This window comes from Triturus cristatus, chromosome 1_2 (genome assembly GCF_964204655.1).
Source record: "Triturus cristatus chromosome 1_2, aTriCri1.1, whole genome shotgun sequence".
NCBI classification, from domain to species: Eukaryota; Metazoa; Chordata; class Amphibia; order Caudata; family Salamandridae; genus Triturus; species Triturus cristatus.
The window spans coordinates 913,649,399-913,676,313 of record NC_140580.1 but is presented as its reverse complement, the minus strand read 5'-3'; the positions used below and the strand labels follow the sequence as shown (position 1 = coordinate 913,676,313).

The 26,915-nt window shown below is 49.3% G+C and overlaps 1 protein-coding gene across 3 annotated transcripts in view; it reads right to left on the bottom strand.

Annotated features, from left to right (window-relative positions):
• The window catches only part of NOC2L (NOC2 like nucleolar associated transcriptional repressor), a 487,814-nt gene that overhangs the window by 357,806 nt on the left and 103,093 nt on the right, over positions 1 to 26,915 (bottom strand). The window contains exon 1 of one of the 3 annotated variants that reach the window (XM_085609672.1): positions 23,156 to 23,285. The exons of the other annotated variants lie outside the window; for them this stretch is intronic. Coding sequence (XP_085465798.1) covers positions 23,156 to 23,178 — 23 coding nt within the window. The 5' untranslated portion in view covers positions 23,179 to 23,285. Of the gene's footprint in view, positions 1 to 23,155; positions 23,286 to 26,915 lie in introns of those variants that run through there. 3 annotated transcript variants of the gene reach the window in all.

The following is a 26,915-nucleotide window of genomic DNA, read 5'->3' as shown; positions in this document are numbered from 1 at the left end:
AAATCTTTCAATATCCACGGTTATTAGATATTAGCAAGACGGTGAATATGGAAAAAATATTTTTTATATATAAGCTTTGTATAAGACATAGGTACAGTACAATAAATTGCATATGAAAGTACTTAACAGTAAGAAAAGGTCCCACTGCAGGTGAGAAGAACCCTAAACAAGAATTGACTTAGCCAATAGGTCGCCTGTGGGACCTTATAAGTGTTTAGCCATGCAACAGTTAGTGTTGTTGCACCAAGTATATTGTGCTGCATAACTAAATACTTATAAGGTCCCAAAAGCGAGACCTATTGGCTATGCCAATGCTTGTTATTATGTAGTGAAGAAATTATATTTTAAACGAAAATTAATGAATGCCCCCTCTTTCAAAATGCTTGTCAACTCGTACCGACATCACTGAGCCCTCTTGCTTCTGCAAGATTTTCTTTAGTTTTATTCACTCCCCGATTACAAAAAGCTTCTCACATTCTCCTGACTCGGTCCGAAGCGTGAAGGTCCGCCACTGAACGGAAGGTAGATGCCCAAGGAGCTGTGTGGAACATTTTAGCCAGTGCTACTTTTAGTTCCCAGTCCAGACAGGGCAGCTGTCTCAGGCACTTGTACGTAAACACACACTGTGATACACACACAGAAACACAGGTTTGCCTACAGTACTTATAAACATGATCTCGCCGCCAACCCTTCTTCCACTCACAGTGCCTTTTATCGACATTCTCTTGTGCCGAGCTCCCCTAGTTTTGTTCTCTGCTTTGGGATTTCATCGGCAGTACAATTAAGAATGTCTTATGCGGCAACCGTCGATAAATGTAATCACCAGATTCAAAGACTTTCATCTTCTTGGACGTGAAGGGGGGGTGGGCTGTCACTAAAGCGCCGCTTCCCAGGCGTACTGTACACACAGGCAGAGGGGAGAGGGCGGAATAAAGCCTCACAGGGAACAGGTTAAAAATATGCAGAAGCGAGAGGAGGAGCCTAGCGCGCAACCAAGATGGCCGCGTAGGCTTGTGGCTCCCGAGGGCCTCCGCAACCTCCCACGTCTATCCTGTCATAATCCTGGTTTTTTAGACGGGCTTTTGTCTATGATCCTGCGCTAAGGTGCCACTCGTTTTCCAAATCGAAATTGGACTCCGGGAACCGGACTGGTGGCGATCTGAAGTTTGCGGCCTTCTCCGGCCTTGGTCCCGAACTCGAGTTGGTGAGGTGCCCGGGTGCGAAGTGAACAACAGCGGCATGCCAGTCTGGGCCTGCCCCGGACCCCGTGCTTTCACTTTCGGTTTCGAGTTGATCTGCGGAAATTGACGTCGGGACTTTGGGTGAGCAGCGCCGAGGACGGAGTGCATAGCCTGTCTCTCGAACTGTAAACGGGCCTATTTCAGTTGGTGGCCCGGATCTCCTGCACTTGTCGCCTGGCCTTCCTCCGGGTGCTGGAGGGTGCTGACCTTGGTGGTCGCTGATGATGGCGGCGAGAGTGGACGGCGACAAGCTGAAACCCAAGTCTACCCAGAGGGGAGCTTATTCCCAGGCCAACAACATGGACCGCTATGCGCAGCCAAAGGGATCCCCTAGTGGATCACATAAATCGCCTGAGCCGCCCAAGGAGGCCTCGGGCGCATCATCCGAATTGACTCTGCTGGATGTCATGGGGGCCATTGAGGAGATGAAGGCGACTGTGAACCAGCAATTTGATACCTTGGCTAATAAATTGGACTCTGTGTTGATTGATGTGACTTTGGTCAGAGCGGACCTGTCCAAAACAAATGATCGGGTCGACTCATTGACTCAAGCGGCGTCGAGCCTAACTGTGGATGTGGCCGCTTTGCAGACGGAGGTGCGGAGGTTGCAGCTCGCCAGTGACCTGACAGATCGTCGCCTTGAGGATTCCGAAAGCAGGGCCAGGCGGAATAATGTCCGTATTATCGGGGTGCCCGAACGATCGGAGGAGTCTGCTGCGGATCTTTTTGTGGAGGATCTAGTGGTGACTCATCTAGCACCCAAGGGGCTGAGCAAGTTCTTCGCTGTGGAACGGGCCCGCAGGATTCCAGGTGGTGCGCCCAAGGTGGGTGCTCCCCCGCGGCCTATCATTGCCCGACTTTTTAATTTTCGGGATAGAGATGCTATCCTTCGGGCCTCGAGGGTGGCTGGGCCATTAAAGTTTGAGAACTCTAATGTTAGCTTTTACCCAGACTTCACGCAAGCGGTTCAAAAGCAACGGTTGGGATTTTTGGCCATCAAACGGCGCTTGAGGGACATGGAGCTGAAATATGCGATGCTATTCCCGGCTAGGCTGCGGGTTGAGTTAGAGGGTCGCTCACATTTCTTTGACCGGTTGGAGAGTGGCTGGATGCCCTACCTAGGGGTCGAGGTCGGGAAGGTCGGATGGCGGAGAGCGGAGAGTGCTTGACGGAGTAGGAATGGAACTGGGATCCTGGCTATGGACCGGACTGGTAACGTTTTGCACCTGTGGCTGCACTGGACTCCAGTTTGTAACACTTTGCCCTTTGGTATTTGGAGGTTGCGGGGGGCTTGCTGGGGCCCTTTCCTCCTTCTGGGGTTTTTCTTGCCTTCTTTGTAGTGAGTTTCATATTGGGGCGACAGGCACACTGCATGTTGGGGGGGCTGTTGAGGCTCACGCAGGAGTGCAGGGAGGGGGGAGTTTTGTTGGGGTTGATGGGGTGGGGTTGGGGTTTGTTTGTTTGCATCACAAGGCGGGGTAATGTTTTCTGTTGTGCTATTATGATGGTGCCCTCCGGGAGGGGGATAGTTTGTGCTGGGAGGGATGGGGGGTAAGGGGTTGAGACTTCTTTCATGGAATGTGAATGGGCTGGGGGACAGGATAAAGCGGGGGGTGGTCCTGTAGTTCTTGAAACGTATTTCGCCTGACATTGTGTTTCTGCAGGAGACGCACCTCATAGGGAACTCTTTCCACGCCATGAACAGGCGAGGCTATCGCCTTCTGGCCCATTCTGGTTTCACCTCTGGCTCGAGGGGAGTGGGCATTTTAGTTAGGACCTCTCTCCCGTTGGAGGTGGATGAGGTGCTCCACGACGGCAGAGGGCGCTACACTGCGCTGGTGGGGAGATGGGAGGGTAAATTGATTTCGCTGGTTACGGTCTACGTGCCGCCGGGCCTGCAGACGGCCACCTTTGCTGATTTGGGGCGCCTGCTACTTGGGCTTCCGGGGGGGGGGGGGGTTTGGTCTTGGGGGGGGGGGGGGGGGATTTTAACGCAGTGGTTTCCGGAGTTGAAGATCGACACCCCCCTAGGGACCTCCCTCGGGCCCAGAACTGGCTGGGGGGCTTTCTGGATACCCTGGGACTGATAGATTGCTGGCAGTTGAAACACCCTGGACAAGCGCAATATACCTTCCACTCCGGGGCCCACGGTAGTCTTTCGAGGCTTGACTATATGCTAGTGCCTGCGGCCCAAGCTGGGATGATTGGGGAGGTGCGACACTTGGCCAGCGGTATATCTGATCACTCCCCTCTTTTGCTACACTTAGATATCGCCGTGGGGGCGGAGGGGAGGGTGGCGCCGATCAACCCCTGGTACCTACGAAACCCCACGATCCGTGCAGACCTGGTTAAGTCCCTGGAACACTATTTTAACGACAACGTGGGGTCGGTGTCCTCCGCCGTCTCCCTTTGGGAGGCCTTTAAGACGGTGCTCCGGGGCCAGGCTCTGTCTCTCATCTCCCATACCAAAAAATGCGAGGCGAAAGAGGTGGTTCGACTAGAAAATGAGATCACCGAGTTGAAGATCGATTTGGAGCAAGGTGTTACGGATGACAGACTGCATGTGCTGGGGCTTAAGCAGGCCGACTACAAGGCGCTGGTTACTGAATCTGCTAAGAGTATGAGCAGGGAGCAACAGGGGCGTTTGTACGATATGGGTGATAAGGCGGGGAAGTTGATTGCCTGGTTGGATAGGAAGGAGAGAGCGAGTCGAGTGGTGCCGGTTGTTGAGAGGGTGGATGGTGTGTGTGTGACGGACCCCGGTGATATTGTTGATTGCTTTGCGGAGTATTTTCACGGGGTTTACTCTCCGGTCTCTGAGCGATCGGAGGAAGACTCTTGACTGCTGCTTAAAGACATTGCTCTGCCATCTCTCTCTGATGAGGATGAATTATTGATGGATGCGGCCCCGTCGCCGGATGAGATTGCTTTGGCCATTCGCTCTATTGCTTCTGGCAAGGCCATGGGTCCTAATGGCCTTCCCATCGAATTATATAAGTTGCGCCCAGATAAGATTGCGCCGTATCTCCGGGACATGTTCCTTGAGGCACAGGCGGCGGGCTCCCTTCCCCCTGACCAACGTCTTGCTACTATTGTTGTTATCCATAAGGAAGGGAAGCCGCGGGATCGGTGTACTTCTTACAGGCCTATCTCTTTGTTGAACGCGGAGCCCAAAATCCTTGCCAAGGTACTGGCCAATCGCCTGATCCGGGTCGTGGGCGACCTGATTCATCAGGATCAATCCGGTTTTATACCCCATCGCAATACCGCTTTGAACCTGCGGCGACTGCATGGCGTCCTCGCTAGAGCGCCATTCATCCGTGAGCCGGCCATTTTGGCGTCCCTGGACGCTACCATGGCGTTTGACACCTTGGAATGGCCGTATATCTGGGCAGCATTGGCGAAGTTTGGGTTTGGCCCGGGGTTTATCGGTTGGGTGAAATTGCTTTATGATAACCCACTGGCACAGGTGGTGGTCAATGGACGGGTGTCGGCTCCCTTTGTTTTGGGTAGGGGCACGCGACAGGGATGCCCGTTGTCGCCTCTTCTCTTTGCGCTTTGTTTGGAGCCCCTTGCGGAGTGGCTGCGTTGGCACCCTTCGATGCGTGGCCTTAGATGGACGCCGGAGTACGAGGATCGTGTCTCCCTATATGCGGACGATATCCTCTTGTATCTTGCATATCCGCGCAAATCGCTCATTGTATTGGTGGATGTGTTGAGCTCCTTTGGTCGCAACTCCGGATTGGTCATTAACTGGGCTAAGTCTTGTGTGTACGTTCTCTCCGGAGAGGCCCCCCCCCTTCCGCGGGGGTGCCCTATCCAGGTTGCGCAGTCGGGGTTCAAGTATTTGGAAATCTTTATAACCCTGGACCCGGTATGAGCGGATTCTTCTCCCCCCCCCCCTTCAGCGCCTAAGGGAGGATGTGGCGGGTTGGCGGCGGCTGCCGCTCTCGCCGCTCGGCCGGGCGGCGTTGTTCAAAATGATGTCGCTGCCACGCTTTATGTACGCCCTACAAAACACTGTGGACGTAGTGCCGGCCCGCTATTTTCGGGAGGTGGAGTGTCTTCAGCGTCGATTGTTTTGGGATGGGCGGCTGCGGATTGCTCCTGCCAAACTAACCCTACCGTGGTATGATGGGGGGGGGTCGCTCTCCCTGATATTAAACGATATTACTGGGCCTCCCAGTTGGCGGCTGTCAATCACGGGATGTATGGGCCTGCTTTGAACCCGGCTTTTGAGATGGACAAATTGTTATTGCCAAGCGGGGATTATAATCGAGCACTATACTCGGGGTCCCTTGATGCGCGACTGACAGGCCCGACGCGGGTCGCGGTGCAGGTGTGGCATGCAGCAAATGCGGCGATGGGGTGGAGGGATCGCTTGACTCGGGCAACGCCATTGTACGCTTCCCAGCGTTTGGGCTATCTGTGTACTACGAAAGGCTTTGAGAAATGGGATATGATTGGTATCAGCAAGGTAGGGGATCTCTGGACGAAAGGGAAATTTAAGACGTTCGACATGCTGAAAACTGAATATCAGTTGAACGATAGGGAATACTTTCGGTATGCTCAGGTTCATCATGCCTTGTGTTCCGTGTTCCCGGACGTGGCGGCTATTCCAGAGTCCTCCCCGTTGGAAGACAGAGTATTGGACGGCTATGTGCCGGATAGCACCATTTCGCTGATTTATAAGAAGCTTATCAATGATCGAATGGGTTTGCTGACCTCATTGCGGGTGACATGGATTGCCGACGGTTTGGAACTTGACGACGAGGATTGGGTGTCAGCGGTGGCCTCCCCGAAAGAGGTGGCTATCCCGGCCCGCTTGCGTTTCGTCCAGCTTAAGATACTTCATAGAGTGTACGTCACGGGGCCTGGTTTGATGCGTTTGATGGGGTATTCGGTGGATGGTCTGTGTAAGCGAGGCTGTGGACTACTGGGGACTTTCCTCCATATCCTGTGGGAGTGTCCGGAGGTGACTCGGTTTTGGTGTAGAGTGCATGCGGTGTTAGAAGAAGTCACGCATGTTGCCTTGTTGCCGGAGGCACGGAGATGTTTGCTGAATGTCTGGGAGCCGACTGATTACAATGTGATGCAGACGCAGTGGGTGACTCTGGGCTATATGGTAGCGAAGCGTGACATTGCACAACTGTGGGGCTCCCAGAGGTCACCAACGGTCTCAGCGTGGAAGGAACAAATGGACTGGTGTATGTTCAGAGAGAAAACGGTGTATGTGGCGAGAGGCAAGCCTGGGAAGTGGATTAAGGCGTAAGGAAACTGGCGATAACAGGGGTTATCGCTACTTTTCCTGACGCTATGCTTCATAGCGTGGGGCTTGATGATAGGAGAAATGTCGCTTAGCGACATTTCTCCTGTCATGTTAGGTCAGGAACGCCCACTTTGCATCTCAGAGATGCAAAGCTGGGCGTTAGGAATCCCCACGCTAAAGCAAGGTTTCACGCCTTAGAGTGGCCTTGCTAATTAGGCGATAAAATTATCGCCGCTTTTCGGCCATTATTTTTTATCGCCAGCTTGTAAATATGCCCCTTAATCGGCACCACCAGCAGCGGATCAGCGAGAGTGACCACAACAGTTGCAGGGAAGAAACTGGACCGCAGGGCTCCGAATCACCTGGCCAAGGCAGAACCCTTTGAGGCCTCTGCGCAGGGCCTTGAGTACACACCCATATCCCGGGGCAGCGGAGGATCTTTGCAGCCTCTGCTGCATTACAACAGTGGTCCCAGGGGGAGGAACTTTTGTAGACTCTGCCATGTGGGCTGCAGGGGTGGCCCGGCCCTGGTTCATGAGCTCGGGTGACGATGGCCAGAAGCCCTGGCTTACAGACGAAGATCACAAAGCGGAGGACGCCCAGGGGACGCCTACCAGTGAGTGGATCACCCAGAGAAACATAGGACGGTGAGTGGCATATAAGAGGGACAGGAAGTCCTGCTCCTAGGGAACCAGACTTTAAAAAAAATCTTATTAATCATACGTCAGTATCAAACCGCTCATTATCTCCAGTTACATATTCCATATCTCGTACATATGATATAACTCAATCAACAATCAGTAATTCTATCTGTCCAGTAACACAATACAATCAAGGTCTCAATCTAACACCTGCCTTCCCCCTCATTCCCCCCCCCCCTTCTGCTAGCTTCCCAGAGTCTAGGGGGCCAGACTTGAAGGCGGGTCCCTTGGGAATCCCACATATGATCGCTGGAAGGGGTAAGAAGTAACAGAAAAGCACAAAGAGGCGGCTGATAATACATTCCTACCAAAGCCCTATCTGACCCCACACCGGGACCAGAGACAGGGGCAGTGAGACATAAGACGCACACAAAGTCACCACTACACGGCCAGAATATGGTTAAAGACAAACCGACGAGGGGAGCACAGGCCAACAAAATAATGCAATATTTGAGTATAACAGAAGAGAGCCAGAGCAGGTGCCGCACCAAGGTACCATGGCGCAAGATATGGCGGATATTTTAGGTGCCATCAGAGATTCCCAGGAGGCGCTAGAGACAAAAATGGACACCATGATGATGGATATTAACCACCTACGCCTAGATCTACGAAAAGTGGCGGATCGAGTCACAAGTACAGAAGGAGAACTAGGTACGCTAAGAGAGGACGTCCAGAGGCTCCGCACGACAGTAACCTTGCTCCAGTAACAGTCCACCCGCCTGGAAGACAGAGCAGAAGGGAGGTTGAGGAGTAACAACCTGCAATTCCTGAGATTTCCAGAGAAGGCAGAGGGCTCGGCAGCGGATCTCTTCCTGGAACAATGGATAGGGTCAGCTTTCACGAATATCAGGCTCTCCAAAATGTTCGCCATAGAAAGGGCCCACCGCTCACTCGGACACCCGCCAAGCCCGGGAGCACCGCCTAGTGCCATGATTGCCTGTCTATATAACTTTAGAGACAGAGATATAATACAGTAATATGTTCGTGCAGATGGCCCACCTAAATTTAAAGACTGGGACATTCATATTTACCCTGACTTTATCAGGAAAGTTTAAGATCTGGCCGTCTTAAAAAAGGCACTCCCCACAGATATAGAGGGACCAAATAAAAGGACAGCACAACGACAAACAAGCATTTGCAATGCAATAGGTCTCGCATTTATGCAAGTTTGAGCTAATGACATTGCAAATAACAATACCTTTTATTTTTGTTTTCGTTTTTAAAACATAAATAAAAGGCATTGTCATTTACAATGCCAATATCTTAAATTCGCCTAAATGCAAGACCTATTGCATTGCAAATGCTTGTTGGTCTCTGTGGGTAGTGTGCCTATGAGAGTGTCGGATGTGGTGTGTTTGTGTATAGAGTGCAAGGTGAGCAGACTGTGTAAAGAGTACAAGCTGAGAGGTGCGTGTAGATGTCAAAGTGAGCAGTATGTGTAGAGTAAGCAGTGTACCTTTGTGAGTGTAGTGTTAGTTGAGTGTGTGGAGTTCATGGTAATCAGTGTATGCAGACCAAAGTATGTGGAGACTGCTAGATTAATAGTGTACATAGATTGCAGGGTGAACAATGGTGTTTATTCACCAGCTGCTTGCGTTTTCGTGCATCTTTTTTAATATGGGAAAAAGTGAAGTACCAGTGGTGCAAGGGGCTTGTAAATAAGCCCTAATGTGGCTAAACAGGGCACGGTTTGCGGTGTGAGTGGAGGACAGAGTGAACAGTGTGTGGAGTGCACGGGGAATGATGTGTGTATAGCTCTGGGTGAGTGATATGTGTAGTGTGAGTGGTGCCGGTCGAGGGTGCAGCGTGAGCAGTGTAGGCTCCGATTGCAGGGCGACCAATGTGTGTCTAGAGTGTAGAGTGAACGGTGTGCATTTAAAGTGCAGGGTGAATTGTTTACAGAATGCAGCGGTGAGCAGTGTGCCTGTGTGAGCACAGGGAGAGAAATATGCCTATGTGAGTAGAGTGCAGGCTGAGCGATGTGTGTTGAGTGCAGGGTGAGTGGTTTGGCAAGAGTGCAGGGTGAGAAGTTTGTAAAGCGTATAGAAGAAGGGGTGTGGCTTTGTGAGTAGAGGGTGAGCAGGGTGTCTATGTGAGTACAGGGTGAGATGTGTGTTTAGCATGCAGGGAGCCTGGTGGGTATAGTGTGCAGATGATAGGTGTGTGCAGTGTGCAGAAGAGTGGTTTGTCTGTCTGAGTATGAACAGTATGTGCAGGGTGAGTGCTGCCTTCTGGGGTTGAGGTGTGCCTGTGTGAGTGCCATGAGATCCGGGGCTGTGCACGCCCGGACTGGTAATAGCAACGAACCCTGGCAGATTGCTGCTCGACCACCACCGAGAGCGGGTGGGGGTGGAGGGTTGGGTGCTAGTGAGAAGCACACCCCTCCCGCTTTTGTTACAGGGAGGTCAATATTGCTGGACTGCTGAAAAACCGGCTCCAACGGGTAGAAAACCGGTCCCCAACCCTCCGGCCCACTGGGGAAATGCCCGGTGCAGACTACAGGCAGTCCGTCCCTGGGACTGTGCCTTTTGAGTGAAGGGGGAAGGGTGTGACCATGAGAGTATAGACTAAGAGAAGTGCCTGTGTGAGAGTAGGCTGAGCGATGAGCTGTGTGAGTGCAGGAGGGCTGGTGTACCTGTTTTATGCCGAGTGAGCGGTATTCCTTTGTGAGTTCTTGGTGAGCAGTGTGCCTTTGGGAGTGCAGGATGCATCAGTTAAAGAGAGGCCTATTGGCTTTGTCAGTGCTTGTTCTGCATCGGTGCCACGAATGGTTGTATAGCACGTGTGAATGAAAACAACCGCTGCAATTTACAAATAGTCGTCCTTGTTTCTGTTCGTCTCCAGCCCCTGCACATTAGAAACATCGGAGAACTATTTTTGAAACGAGAGAAACAAGCGCAGAATTTCCAATGACATCTGGGGCCTGCAAGCGCAGTTTTTTGTTGCACCTGCCAAATTTCACCTTGTCCAGATATGGCTCCCACGGCACGCTTTCTATTCCGCGTCTCATTTCCCCACCACTTAGTCAGGCGAATAGGAGTATGGGAATAACAGTCGTCTGCCGCACAATTTACGCCTCTGCCCTTTGGGCACCCTCAAACCCTGATGTCTTTATTGTGTCATTCTGTTATTGCCTGGGAGCTGGTGGGTTTTTGTCATTACATCCTCTCCTTGTGCATTATTCTGCCATAAGTGTGGGATGAAATATATGGTCTAGTGAAGGTGAAGCAGAAAGGCTGCTGCTCTGTGGCTTGGCGCCGTTCACATTGTGTCACTGCCGCATCGTTCCTAAATCACTTCAGCTGAGGCGACTTACCTAGTAAGTACGTGTCCCGAACTGGCAGTGACATCACAAAGATGCCAGGGGTAGCGAATGTAAAATCATCCCAAGCAGCAGTGACATCAGATCCCAAATATGCCACTGTAAATGAATAAAAGCAAAGTAGACATACCCATGGGCAACACAGGAAGTGACATAACTTGAACTTTGAACAGTGATGATGCAAGGAAGTCATGTGACTTCTGATGCTTCTAACATCACAGGAAGTGACACCCCTGAAGTAAACAAGCTGTCTCCGTGGAGCAAGTCAGCAACGAGGTGTGTGTGTGTGTGCGCGCGCGCGTTAGGCGTGTGTGCGCGCGCGTGTGTCTGTGCGGCTGCGCATCCACAGACCCCGATCGCTGCGCGTGCCCTGGTCTGTCTCCCTTGGGAGCAAACACGGCGACAATAAGTCTCGTTGGCAGCAGCGCTTCGCGCTGCAACGCCAGCGAGACCTAAAAATAGGGGAAAAATACGATGCACAAGGCATTTTTTTTGGTTGTAGTTTTCAAAAAACTTTATTGCGAATTGACCACAACAAAGTTACAAGATTGCAACGTGTCAAAGTAACATGCACAGTTATACAATAGGGTATAGCGAAGGTTACCTCGTACATGTACCACTGAAAATCAATACAAATGAAAAAGTTTGTGAAAACACTACAATAATAAAGGGGAACTACAGTGAAAGGCACCATGTGTAGAGAGGGGAGGCTTTGAGGAACAGGGGGGAGTAGGAGCGAAAAGGAGGCAGCTCATTGACCTTCACAGTCGGCCGCCGCGAGCGGAGCACCGGTGGGGAGCGCAGGAGAGGTCACCGGGTGCTGGGGATTGTGACTCAGAAGGTAAGACACGAGCGGTCCTCATATATCAATTGGACGGGATCTGGAAGGCATTAGGTCCCAGAATTCGGACAGGAGAGTCTGGCAATGGGAGGCATCCTCCACCAGAGGGCCACCTTAGGTGAAGGCCTGTGACCCCAACACATAGAGACCCTACACCGCGCGAGGACCAGCGGCATGGCAATCAATCTGCGGGAGACATCTGGACAAAATTTAACAATGCCCAAGAGGGAAAGCAGAGGGTCGGGTTGGACCAGCGACTAGGTGATCTCAGAAATAACAGCGCAAGCCTCACGCTAGTAAGCGGAGACCTGGGGGCACAGCTAGGCGAGGTGGGAGAAGTCAGCCGCAGGCACAGAGCAGCGCAGGCATCTATCGTTGGCAATGAGTCCCATCTTGTGCAGTTGGACAGGGGTCCGATAGAGCCTATGTAAATACTTAAAGTGGATAAGGCGCAGGCAATAGTTAGGGGAGAGACGTTTAATCTGATTACAACAATACAGCCAAATCGGCTTGGGAGATTTCGACACCTAGGTTCTCTCCCCACGCGCGCCCGGTCAGTAGAGATGGAAGACACCGAGAGCGTTGATTTTAGTGACCAATTTCTTTGGGGAGGGGGGACATATAAAGGAGAGCGAGAGTGGCCATCGAGGAAGGAGGCTCGGGGAATGAAGGGTGAAGTTTCCTGCAGACAGCCCTGAGCTGATAGTAAAGCAAAGTGTCCATGGGGCCGGAGTCAGTAGCAGGTGTGAAGAATGTGTTCCCAGGATAGAGATCTGACACAGTAGAGAGCCCCAATGCATTAGGCAAATATAACCGGAATAAGATCCGAAGACGGTGGCATACGGAAGGAGATAAGGAGACTGGCACGACTAATTAGTATGGAGACGCAACCTCAACCAATTAGAGACGGCCAGCAGCAAATGGTCTTTACGGAGCATGAGATTAATAAGGCATTTGCAACCAATTTAAATAAGATATACTTCGAGCCCCAGAACCTCACACATACCCTGGCTATAGAAGCCTACCCAGCAGGTACGGAAATGCCCAGTCTGGACCCCGAGACTCGAGAAACCCTGGGGGCCTCATGGGGGGGTGAGCGAAATAAAAGCGGCGTTAACCCACTTGAGAACTGCTAAATATCCCGGTATGGACGGCCTTGCGGCTGAATTTTATAAAGAATATGCTGGGGTAGTGGTTCCTAGATTGTTGGAGGTTATTATAGAAGAGAGGGGTGAACTACTTAGTTCAATTCGTGAAGCATTAATAGTGATGATTCCAAAACCGGGGAAAGACCCACCAATTCCAAACTCATATAGACCCATCTCCATGCTGAACATAGACCTCAAAATTATAAGCCAGGTGCTTGCAAGTAGACTGCTTCCATGTCCACATGCACCAGCTATGGGAGACCAGTCCAGGTTTATTCCCTGTAGGAATACGCTGAGAAATATCCGCTGTCTCGCACATATAATGCAGACCCTTGGGGGGGGGGGGGGGGGGGTGCTTGGGGGGAGTGCAGAGGAAAGTGCATTGGCGCTTTTGGATATCGAACAGCCCTTCGATTCGGTTAGATGGGAATATCTGGGGCAAGTACTTTTGAAAATAGGATTGGGCTCAGGGTTCGTAAATTGCGGCAAACTACTCTAGGCTAAGCCCATGGCGAGGGTTCGAACGGGACAGTATGTATCAGATGCTATGATGTTACGAAGGGGCATTCTAATGGATGTCCGCTTTCCCCTTTGTTATTTGCCCTTACAACTGAACCATTAGCATGCCACATCCGGGCAGAGCTGTAGGGCCATGGCATTCTGAAAGGCAAACGGAACATATAGTGTCAATGTACGCGGACGAAGTGTAGGTGTACTTGCACCGCCTGACCCAATCGGTCCCAATATTGCTTCACGCTTTAGAGAATTTTGCTACGGCCTCAGGCATGCGAATTTATAAATTAAAATCGCAATTATATCAGATAGGGAAGATGGAGGGGAGAGAAGAGTCCCAGCCCCCTGGGTTAGAGCTCCTATGGGAATTGGAAACTGTGCGATATCTGGGGATACGGGTAACCAGGCGAAAGACACTTTCTATGAACACAATATGGGTAGGATACTCAAGGGCCTATAAGGGAGTATAAACTTCTGGAATACACTAAAATTGTCCCTGATGGGAGAAAAAAACAAGCATTGGCATAGCCAATAGGTCTCGCATTTGGGACCTTATAAGTATTTAGCCATGCAGCATATTATTCAGGGTGCTACAACATCTACTGTTACTTCACATGTCACTGGTGAACAGCCACACACACACCCAAGGATGTGCTTTTGTGCTATTTAATCCCTCTGTGAGTATTAGTGCATGTTAAGATTTGCACCTTTACCCATTAATCCTCACTATATGCAAGGAAGTTCCGCTGTCTGCAGAACTGTAACGAGCAGGGATACTGGAGAGTTTAGAGGCTGTGCAGTGGCACTCACTCTGTAGGATGATGGGCAGTGAAACAGGAGTTGAAGCTACACTACTGCAGCTCCATAGATATATTACTTTACCCAAACAGTTACTGACATTTAAACAAGGATTCATGTAACTCTACATGCAGCACTAGGCAGGCGGTACACAAGCCTGTAGGCAAATTAGGTGCATTTCGCGACATGGCAGTGACCCTGGCCTGTTGCAAGATCAGTCAATCTCTGCGGTAAGCCATCTATTTCTGAGGCGAGTCACACAATGTGCTCCATCCAAGAAGGAACTAGTTGGAATAAAAATAGCACCTAGATCTTGAAGGTGAGTTTGGCATACCCTCTCTGAGTCATCTTCCAACCACTTCGGAACTCCTTCAGACACTGCAGAAGGCAGCTGCAACTTTTGGCACTAGCCTGTCTCTTACTCTGCTGTCAGTCTCTCACTCTACATGGATGTCTCAATCCTGGTCAGCCTCAGTTCAGGGGTCCCACCCCTGGAAAACATTTCTTCTAAAATACTATCAATCCATCTTTCTAAAACAGTCAGCTCTCACACTGCTTGGCTTTCACGTGCTTTAGATTGGCAAGTGCTCTTTTGTACCATAAAAAATGCATAGGCGAGAATGATCAAATGCATAAAGTATTAGCCACTATCGAATTTTTGTTTGATCTGTTTATTACATTTTATTTTTGCTTAGATTATACTTTCGACAGGCAAATACAATATCAATTGAATCAGTAGGCAATCTCCTAAACATATTAGCCACCATCTAATGAATAGGCCATGAATAGAATAGTGTTCGTGTTGTTCTGGGAGCAGCAACAAATACACAGTGCATAATTTGTGCAGGTGTCTGCTCTTATTTTAGGGGCCAGAACACTTTTTTTTCAACACCAGACTTTGACCCAGAGCAAGAGAGACAAACGGCAGTGAAAGGAGGAGAAAGATGGCAAACGATGAAAAAGGGAGAAGTCAGGGATGGAGCAATCTGCACGAGTGTGAAGGAGAGACCGAAAGAAAGAGGCACAGGGTGAAATAAAGACTAGGCAGCCCTTAAACCCAACCGGCAGTGCTGGACTCGAGCTTCTAAAATACCCTGGAGCTCCAACTCTTGTTTTCAAATTCAGCAATGCACATAACGTGCTAGTTCCACATAAGTGTAAGTATTATGGAATGCAAACATCACAAGGTGAAGCCAGTGACAGGTGCAAGGAAACATGCCCGCTGGTGCTGGACGAGACTGCAGAGGAGCCAGAGGTTGTAAACTGCCCCAGCTCTCCGTCACAATCGCTTCACCTCAGCCTCTCGGTGTCACGGGAGTTGTTGCTAAGCCAGAGTGAAACTTCGGGCGCCTCTTACTCGTGCACAGACAACAAAAAATGAGAAATGAGGAAGATAAGGGCTAACCAGGGACAGGGGGGGCCGCACAGTGCGTGCTGGGGCTTGAATGCGCTGGCAGGGTAAAACAGGAAGCGAGGTGGGGGGGGGGGGCAGCGGGGCGAGCGCACGCTAGAGAGCTCCAGGGCTGTCTCCCCGCACGAGGGCAGAGCAGCAGCACAAGGGGAGGGTGATCTCTGTGAGACACACCTGGGGCGGACAGGGGAAGCACATGCCTACAGGAGATACATGGAGGGTAAAGAACAGCTGCATGGGAGATAAGACATGCACGGGCACGTGTGACACAGGAGTTGTCAAAATAAACAAGCGCCGCCCGCGGCCGCGAAAGTTAAAGCGACGTGCCGCGTTTACCTTACGGGAGCGAGCAGTGGCGGGCGTGATAATTGCAAACAGATAGCGCCTCTGCTCGCTCCCGCATGGTAAACGCCGTACATGCTCGAGGGCTCATTGGAAACAGTGCAGTACATGCACGAGTTTCCAAAAAAGTACATAGTGATTCCAAAAGGGCACTCCAAAGCAGAGCTTATGCGCTGCGTAGGCTAGGCGAGACCTAAAAATCGCTTTAAATAAAAATGGTGGTACTGCCCAGATGCCTTTTCACGATGCAAGGGTCCTGCTATGAAATCCCACATAGAGTATTCAAAGAGCTAGATGTATTTCTCATGCAACTGCTGTGGAACGGGAACCGCTGTAGGGTTAGAATAGAGCTAATGAAATGACAATGGGAAAAGGGAGGCCTAGAAATACCAGACTTGAAGCTATTCTACCTGGCGTCACAATTACAGCACACTATAGCATGGCTAGATACGGACCCCTCTTGGGAGGGGTCCCTACTTGCTGGCACCTAAGGTAGACCGCAGCTGGGAGCACTTCCCTGGACAAACAGGACACAGCAGGGAAGGTACCCTCCACTGACTGGACTAATGGCTAGAATATGGGATAGGACGACTAAGACTTTTTAAGGGTGGGCCCTATGCATCAGAGGCAGATATTTTGACCATGCCACAGATCACTCCAACAGAACAAGCAAGGTCGACTGAAAAATGGAAAGAGGGAGGTTGTCTGAGGATGTCAAACCTATACTCAGAGAATAGGTTTATCACCTACCAGGATGTGGTGAACACATTTGAACTGGGGGCGGGGCAATTCCTGCAATATGCCAAGATAGCAGCTACGGACCGACAACTTTGGCCGACATTCCCAGAAGTCCTAGAGCACACACGTACATTGGTCACTATGATTGCAATGGCGGGAGGCCAGAGATTGGGAAAGAATCCACAAAAGCGTCCAAAAAGTGTCAGTATGTAGTAGATTTAAACTAATGCAATATAATATAGTCCACATAACCTACCTCTCACCCAGGCGGCTTCATGCCATAAACATATCTAGCGACCCAAAATGCCCCCGATGTCAACATACACAGGCAAAGAACATATGGTATTGCTAAATAATACAAACTTACCGGGCTGGCGTTCCGGAGCAACTGAATAGAGTAAAGGGGTGGAAGCTAGCCTTGGAGATAAGAACTTGTTCCTCGGTTTGGTCCACAAGAATCGCAAGCGTAAAACGAGTAGACGATTCCTGATTTTGGGGCTTATGATAGCTAAGAGGAGAATAGCAATCCACTGGCTGACCCCGCAGTTGGATAAGTGGAGAAAAGATTTAAAAGAATGGGCACTGGCCAAGGAGGACTATATGAGGAAAACTAGAAAAGATTATAAGCTCCCGGAGGTACTGATGGTGTGGGGAGCGATGCTACAGGAGATAGAAGAGCCTGCCCCACACTCTCAGCGTGAATTGCAGGACGGGGAACACCACAACAGGATTGCTACTCATAGTCAGGAAGCAGGAGGAGAGAACACCCAAGGACCAATTTAGATATAGACTTGAGTTATCGGTCTGGCAGGAACAGGTAAAGGGGGAGGGAGGAGTTGGGTGCGTTGATAAGTTGTCAGTCAATATATTTTAAGATCAAGAACTGAAACTCTGGAGGGAGAGCCTGTAACAGAAGTATTTTTTCTTTTGTATTAAGATAATGGACCAACAATGTTACATGTGTGACAAATGCATGTAAATATTGACTGTGTTTTTGAAATAATAAAGAAAGAAAAAAAAGTATTAATAGTATTCAATAGAGCATACTGCAAATATGTTAATTAACAGTTCATATACTCCATGGAAGCCATGTTTTTTTAATGATTTGTGCCAAATGATTGTCAAACCCCAAAGCAAGTTACGAGGTCATCAGGACGCAAGAATGGAGCATGCACTATACATCCTACATCATTAGAAAAAAAAAAACACAAGTATTAAGTTAGTCAAATGTACAATTATATGGAAATGATTTACAAATGCTCTTAAAGAAAAGTATATTGTTACTGAATATCCCATGACGCTTGCAAGATAAATGAGGTAAGGAAATTTAGAGGAAATAAAATGACAGAAAGACGACAAGATGAATGATAGCCCATGAGTGCATGTTGTGAGAAAAGGCCACAGACACTTAAAACAACGTACGGGCCTAAGGAGAGGATAGTACACTTGTTGATTACATACAGGTAGAAGATAAATAATCTGGAATTAAACTGCAGTACGGTTAGTCCAGGCAAGATGGCAGAGGATAATCGTACAGTCGTGGAATGGCAAGCAAAAAGCTTTGCACCTAAATGTGTTATCAGTTGGTATCAATTGTCGTGGCTGAGTGATCTTTCCACCATGAGCAGAGAAACAGGGCGACTTTGCCAGGATTGGCAGGAGGCGGGCGCGTAAAGAATAATGGACAATAGCACAAAGTGGCTGGTGTTGGTGCAAGTCTGGCATGGGAGTAAAGTAGAATGTGTTTCACCAAGCGGAGGTTGACCAGGTGATTAAAAGATATAATATCAAGAGAACGACCTTCCCAGCAATACAACCGCAATTAATGACAGCAAGCAAGTTTTTGGAAGAGCATTTGCAAATCAATTCCATATAATTTTCAAGTGGACTGAATTGTTACTTCTGTATTTTTCTAATGACATATGATATATATGGTGCTTGCTCTAGTCTTCTCTCCGAATGATGACCCCGTAACTCACTTTGGGGTGGAAATGCCATTGACATTCAGTGGTGTAAACACTTTTTTTTTTTAAACTGCCTTCTGTATAAAAAATTTCCCTCATCTCAAATCATCAGAAAGTGCTCCAACATTTAATATTAATACTTCTCTTGCCAATTTTTCTACCATCCTTATTTCTTTTTGATCACTTTTAACTGGCTTTTTTCGGATTCTTCTCACCTACCCTGTGTCACCTCATCTCACTACTGAGCATTTGTAAAGCAATTTTATTGTACAGTACCTGGGTCTTATGCATTGCTGGATACAATGATATATATATATATATATATATTCTCTATTGTTTGGTTAAAACCATTCAAATTAAAACTTGATCGGTTCATCGTAAAAAGGACCTCGAGTAGAAACCCACTAGAGCATTGTAGATAAATGATGGTCAAATTGAAAACATAATCAAATTTAAAAAGAAACCGCAGGTTTAAAAGTAGAATGCAGAACTTATAAATTATTTAAAACCTTCGAATGCATGATAATGTTCGCCTGGGGGACCAGAAACAGTATGGCTGATATTAGCAGTCTGAGGCGCTGTTGTTAATCCAGCAGGCTGACTGCCACCCTGCTGGGGTAGGGGAGATTTAGCAGCGCTAATTTCTTCCAGCAGCTTTGACACTTTGTTGACAAGTTTAGTAAGCCCAATGTTCAACTTGGTGTTTTCAGGGTTTAGGGCTGCTATTATGGCCTGGAGGCTGGTTCGAACTCCTAGCCTGATCCATTCGCCCCGCAGTAGTAGCAGTCTGCGTGCGCTAGGAGGGCCTTTAGCCATCGGTCTGCACCTTTTTCAAGCACACTCGTGCTTGTGTTGGCATCCACCTCGCGGGAGCGAGCAGCGGCGCGCGTTTTAATTGAAAACATATGGCTTTGGTGCCGCCGCTGCTTGCTCCCGCAAGGCAGAGGCCAGCACGAGTGTGCTTTAAAATAGCTGCAGCTTGTTTGCGATCCAGCATTAGTCATTCACAGTGATTAAACACAGCGCGGGCCGCTCTTTTTAATTCTTCATTCCCCCCTCTCTCTCTCTCTTGCACTCTTTCTTTCGCTCGCTCTCGTCGCATGTCGCACAGAGACAGCAATTCGTCTTACAATGTTCTTTGTAACGACAATTAACAATAGCCTCAATATAAGGCAGACACTACTGAGCCATAAAATATCACATTATAAGTTTTCCCTCGTGCACGGCTCTCTCTACAAAGTGTCCCATCACATTCCATTTTACTGCATTGCATTATGTTTGCATGTCACTTTCCTACTACCGGCTGCGGGGCCTAAAATGCTTGAATAACTCAGGTAGTGACAGTACTTTATCTACTATGATTTCAAAATAACAATCAACAATTGCTTCCATTTATGGAGGAAAGATACCATAGAGCCAACCACAGAGATATTACCGGGGCTCGTCCACATCCATCAAATCGTCCACCACCACCACGTCCGCCACCACAACCACCACGTCCGCCACCACCACCACGCCCGCCGCCACCACCACGCCCGCCGCCACCACCACCACCACGTCCGCCGCCACCACCACGTCCGCCGCCACCACCACCACATCCTTCACCACCCCTACGTCCGCCACTACCACCACGTCCGCCACCACCCCCACGTCCACCGCCACCCCCACCACGTCCACCGCCACCCCCACCACGTCCACCGCCACCCCCACCACGTCCACCACCACACCCCAATGTCCGCCACCACACCTATGTCCACCACCACGTCCGCCACCACCACCACGTCCGCCACCACCACCACGTCCGCCACTACGTCCGCCACCACCACCACGACCACGTCCGCCACCACCACCACGTCCGCCGTCGCCACCACCATGTCCGCCGTCGCCACCACCATGTCCGCCGCCGCCACCACGTCTGCCGCCACCACCACGTCCGCCGCCGCCACCACCACCACGTCCGCCACCACCACGTCTGCCGCCGCCACCACCACGTCTGCCGCCGCCACCACCACGTCTGCCGCCGCCACCACATCCGCCGCCACCACATCCGCTGCCGTCACCATCACGTCTGCCGCCGCCACGGCCACCGCCACCACCACGTCCGCCGCCACCATCACGTCCGCCACCACCACGTCCGCCGCCACCACCACCATGTCCACCACCACCAGCAGGTCCACCAGCAGGTCCACCAGCACCTCACCACGTCCACCACCGCCACAACCACCACCACGTCTGCCACAACCACCACCACGTCCGCCACAACCACCATCACGTCCGCCGCCACCATCACGGCCACTACCCCACGTCTGCCACCACCATCACTACGTTCACCACCACGTCCACCACCACCACCACGTCCACCACCACTACTACTACGTCCGCCGCCACCACCACGTCCGCCGCCACCACCACCACGTCCGCCGCCACCACCACCACGTCCACCGCCACCACCACCACCACATCCGCCGCCACCACCACCACCACATCCGCCGCCACCACCACCACCACATCCGCCACCACATTCACCACGTCCACCACCACGTCCTCCACCACCACCAGCAGGTCCACCACCGCCACCACGTTCACCACCACCACGTTCACCACCACCAATGGAACATTTAAGGATGCATTGGGTGGGAGAAGACAGGAATGGAATAGGGGCTAGAAGTATTACACCAGACCCAAGATACATTTTGAAGAGGCACAATGTCACAGGGGCTCCTGCAAAAGCACTCGCAGCATCTCCACCTCACTGTGGCATACCTGCACAAGCCACTGACTCAAAACCAGCATTGGCATAGCCAACAGGTCTTGCCTTTGGGACCTTATAAGTGTTTAGCCATGCAACAGTTGATGTTGTTGCACCAAGGATATTGTGCTGAAGAACTAAACACTTATAAGGTCCCAAAGGCGAGACATATTGGCTATGCCAATGCTTGTTTTTTAAAGGAGGCGCCAAGATCATTTTCCAATATGCAAAATGTTTTAGTCCTGCGATAATGGGAGTATATTTCAGATCTTTTCCAGGATAGGAAGTGGTTGGACCGCAATTAATGACTACCCTTTAAAATGTATGTTTATGGGTGTGCACAAACACAGAGGTAGTCCCATCCCTTGAACTACGACTTCACAGCTACTTCCAGACCCGGTAAATAGATTTGCTCACCCAGAAAAATGTTAATGCAAACAAATCCTTTCACGTGTGCAAAACCATGTTTTGCAGGTCTATGTCAAACTTACGTAAGCGCATAGAGTTAAAAATCAAGCCCCTGACATTTTGACTGACAGGGTCTTGCTCAACAAGATGTAAAATATAAACCAGTCACCTCTGATCTAGAGCTTGGATTATGCTCACAGTTATGGCAAACAGGAAACCTGAGGCACAGTGAGATGAAGTGATTTAGCCTAGTATTATGGCAATGTTGCTCAGTGCAGCAGATCAGATTGTGAGCAGTTTCGTTGATTCTCAGTTCGCAATATTAGCACTGGACCACAAATGCAGTCTGGGTTTGTTTACAGTAAACATTTTCTTAAATCGACCAAATGTTTAAAAAGCTGCCCAAGCAATTAAAAATATGCGTCTACAGAAAATAAAGTAAGTAAGGATTCAATAACATGAGTACAACAAGATTATATTCAGAACTTTAGAATAATCAGAAGTCTGACATAATTAAGGTACTGGGCTGGCACATACAAAGTTCTGCAGTAATCAGAAAACCGGCCTAAACTGAACCTATTAATAAACAGGGTTTCGGCATACTCAAAATATTGTGGATATTCAAAGATTTGACATGAAAAGAACCCTGGTATGTTCCAAGTCTACTATAATCATAAAGGTGACATAACAAAAGGCTAGCTACAATACAAACCAGGACAAAACATAATCCCTGGCATAAACGTAGACTTATCAAAGTTCTGATATAATGAAAACGGAATCATCACATACCACCTCTTTACATGATACCAAAAGGAACATGTGAAGTTGTTTTATAGTACAAAATCCTGTCACTTGGCCAAGTAAATATTTTAAGAAATTACACATAAATGCCTTCTCTACAGCTCCTCCTCCAGTTAGAAAACCCTCTCCACAACTGCTTTCCCGGCTATAGAGGCCAGACCAACATCTGCTCCACAGGCTACAAAGTTCTTCTCTGCAGTTGCTTTCCGGTCATATAACCCATCCCCTTAGCTGTTATCACACCTATAAAGCATGGCCAGTAGACCCTGCACCAACAACAAAGCCTGCATGCCCCCGTAGCTGTTGCACCAACTACAGAGCCTTCACTCCCGCACCAGATATAGATCTTACGCCCCCCCATAGATGCACCATCTACATATACAGTTTGCTCCCTTCTCCTCCTCACTTACTACCCCAGCTGAAATTACCCCACAGCTGATGCCCTGGGGCGCTGCTTCCCAATACATACAGCTCACACAAATGCCACCTCAACTACAACTTTCTAGGGCTGCTATGAGACCATAAGAGCGTACCGAAAAAGCTAGGCAAGTTACCACACGCCCTTGCTGTCCCTGCCAGTTTTGCCACCCTGTTGCTCTTGCTACAGAGATTTGCCACAACTATCTGACCGCACGTTTCCCACACCTAAAGACAAGTATGTAGAGCCCGCTTAGTCTTCTGTCCCGAGTTCCGCCTACTGCTGTCTTCCTTCTTCCCACAGCTGATGCTCTCACTTGTTCACCTCTTAGCCCACGACCACACGTGCTGGACTTAGTTTACCCTTCTCCCTTCTGTTGAAAACCCGCTCAACTCCTGTGCCCTAGGTCCATGCCCTCCACACCCCGCTCGTAAATCTGCTCATCCCTCCACCCTATACGTACTACAAGCCCGGTGCGAGCACTTTCTCACCTCTTGCTGCCTGGTGCCGCCATGCTTGTTTTTCCTTTCCTGCAGCGTGCGTGTCATACACTTCCGGTTCAACCTGCCGGTCATAAGGAGGGGCTTGGCTTAAGGTGGACAGAACAGAGTTGACTGTGCGAGCCTCTCACAGAGAACAGTAGACTCATTAGTCGGTCGGGCTGCTGGAGATTGTACGAGGCAGCAAATACCAGGATCAGGTGTTAGGGCAGAGATGGCATATGGGGTTTTGAGTATACTGTAACCTGGAACCACAAGTGTCACCACGCTGATTCTTTGAAACAACTGAAATGTGATAATTAAATGGGACAACATGCCCTTAGAATAACTGGAAGAGACTGTTGTGTGTAATACTGTTATCTAGTTCTGGCTTTTACGAACTCCACTTCGCAGGCGAGTCACTTTTTCACCCACTTTTGTGATTATGCAAGCGATAACTACAAGCCACAAAATGCACGTGCTATAAAGAGCCAGGCTGTTGTATTAGCTAGAACTGTTTAGAACAGTGGTCGAAGTGGGCGGGGATTCCGTTTCCCTACTTTTCTATTTTGAAAATGCGTCCCAGGACGCAAGAAATCACCATTGCCTATAATTAAAGCTCGGCGTTCCTGGCGTTCGTTGGAGGGCGGGCGGCAGAGAAGTACCAGGACTCTGTCTTTTCCTTCTTGCCCAGAGAAGAACAAGCATTTACAATGCAACGGTCACGGCATTGTTAAAGTTAGAGCTATTGGCATTGCTCATGACATTATTTTTGTTTATGTTTTTGTTTTTAAAACATTTAAAGAAACGGCATTGTCATGAGCAATGCCAATAGCTCTAACTTTAACCCCTTCAGTGCCCGCCCCTTTCCCCGCCCTGTGCCGGCCGTTGAATTAGCGGGCGGGGTCTATGACGAGCTGGACTCGTCATGGGCACAGCGCCACCGCGGCCCATGACGAGTCCAGCTCGTCATGGGCACTGAAGGGGTTAACAATGCCGAGACCGTTGCATTGTAAATGCTTGTTGTGTCATGCTGTTGGTTCCAGGTAGAAGTAGGCGAGCCGCTGAATGCTCGACCCTGAAGCCCCTGGCTTTGGCTCGGCTCGAGGTCCTTTTGAAACCACGAGCTAAGCCTTTGTGGCTTCTGCCAGCCACTCGTTCTACCCTCATGCCCAAAAGTGAAAAGAGCATTATTTGTACACAGTAACACCAGTAAAATGTGGTTAATCGTGGAAGCCACGATTAACAGAACTGTGTGATCTTTAGCAGATATTCGATTTTACGAATCCGCCTTTTTCTACACTATCGCATGCGAAAGCACCTTGAAATGCGCGACGTCAGAATACCAGCTATACACAACCCTATTGTTTGATTTAATACACAGAAATTATGTTCGATCAATAAGAATTCGGGTCACATATAGGGTTCACATGACCACTATCTTGCCACATATTTCATTAATGACACTGTCGCCAGGGTGGGTGGCGGGGGCAGGAACGGTTCTAAGTTAACTTTTAATAAGTACTTCTCAGTGCATTGCTATAATGTGACCTATTAATATCAAAGCTTCCACATGTTTAATACTTTTTAAATATATATTTTTTCATTTTGAAGAGACCTGCATACTTTACATGTTGTGTGCACATGGGGAACATTTTCATGGCTCGGGACGCGCGCGGGCTCGAAGAGCCCAGCCTGACCCTTCACTCGACTCGCCCGGTTAGTTCGTCTCTCCCACCTCCTAATTTCTAGCTGTACTATTAGACCTGTTTAGTTCTGCCTAACTCAATAATTTCGCTTATTACTAACGGGTATTTGAGCCGTAGCTAGGACGGGATCTGTAAATCTTATAGCGCGTGGCTTACATTTGTTAATTCAAAGTGAATCTAAAACCGGTGTGTGAAGGAGCCAGTTAGCAAACATAACGTAGTCGTAAAAGGAGATAACATCAAAGGTTAGTCGACATCCCACATTGCCTCCCTCATTAGTTTGATTCTGGTCAAAGCAGGTCATCTTGTCTCCCTTGGACAAAGTTCCTTTATAAAGTGGGGCAAAAGCAGCATTACGCGTCATACAGACGTCCATTGGGCGGCTTGTTAACAGCCATGTCCCTTATTCACTGATGCCCCCTCCCCACCCCCCTCCACTTTAAGCACCGCCAGCTGATCTTGCAGCGGAGCAGTAGCGGGGCTCATAAACCTGCAGAGGTTCTGCGACTGGATGGTCGTTGCTTGTAACCTTGAATTTAGTTTTAAACAAGCAGCCAATACCTCAAACTCTGGCAAATGCGAGACATGTGTGCCATTCGCACTTTCGCTGTAAACATCGGAATCTAATGCGCAGATGTCGTCGTTGAGATAATACAACGGGATGAGGAATTGGGGAAATACATGGAAGAGACGTATTTATTTGTCTCAGGAATATAAGAAATGTAAGTTTCCAGCTGTCCTAACGACATCTTGGTGACATTCTGAAACAAGGGGGAATCTACATACGAGGGGGCAGTGCGAGAGGTGTAGCGGTAGGAGATATCCTGCTAACAAACACACCACCGCCTTTCTCCGAGGCAGAGCAGAAATGCCTCGGAGAAAGGCAGCGTCGGATTCGGGGGCGTGTTTTGCTGTTGTCTCCTCCTTGAGACTTCTTGCAAAAAACACGCCCCCCGATCCGAAAAGGACGTGGCCTAATCTGAATGACTGACCTCTTCTCCAATGGCTGGCCAGCATTCAAGAGGCCAGCCAATGGAGAACAGGGGAGAAGAGGGGCGGTTTCAAGCCCCTCTTCTCCAAGTCATTAAATCTCCGACTTCCGGTTCTGCCTTTCGGCAGACCGGACGTCCTCGACCTAAAAATACAGTGGCCACTTCTGCCATGCCGCTTCAGCGCCCCCCCCCCCCTCCCACACACACACTATTTCCTTCTTCCCTCTCTTTCTGTCTAGCAGTTCTTCTCTTACTGAAAACTGTGACTTCAAGGCGAGGTTCTCTCTGAGGTTTCCTCTCCTTTCTTTTATTTGCTTCCCTGTGAAATGGATCCATGCTGGAAATGTCGTATTTCAATTCCAAAGTGCAGCATCTGGAATAAAAGGTGAAAAATATGAAACATAACTAAATAAAGTAAGACAGGGTGGTAGCAAACTGGCCAGATTGATTTTATTCACACCCAAACACATTAGCGCCACTTTTACAGAGTTTGCCAATGAAGCGCTATTTTTGTTTTCTTGTCTTTGTTTTCCCTGGGCTTGCAACTAGTGCACCAATCCTCGAGGTACTGCAAAGTGTGGATTGGAAAACAAAATGTGTACTGCAGGTCTGCGTCCAGGGATGTGGTCTTTTTACCATACTGCTTATGTTTTTTAAGGATATAATCAATGGACATTGAAATGGGTCCATTCAGGGCCCTGTAGTCATGTCCTTAACTTTCCAGGCAAAAGCACTCACTGATTTCTGAGTAGTGAGTGTAAAAGCGTTAAGGTAATCATGTTGTTCCTGCTTACATTTCACATGGTTTGCTAAATTTTGCATTCCCTATCAGTGTTTGCTTTTTCCAGGATGTTGTTATTTTTTTGTAGGGCGCATATTGCTCTTGTCTAGTGCGTCATTTAAATTGAGCTGCATCCAGGTGTTTATAGCCGACAGCAATTGAGTTGTAGTTGAAGGCAGTGTGAGTGTTTCTCAGTGGGGGCAGTATGGTGTTCAGTGGGGGAGAGGATGTGGCACTATGGCCAGAGCTGCTGAATTTGGAACTGGGGAACCAGGTTCAGCCTTAATAAC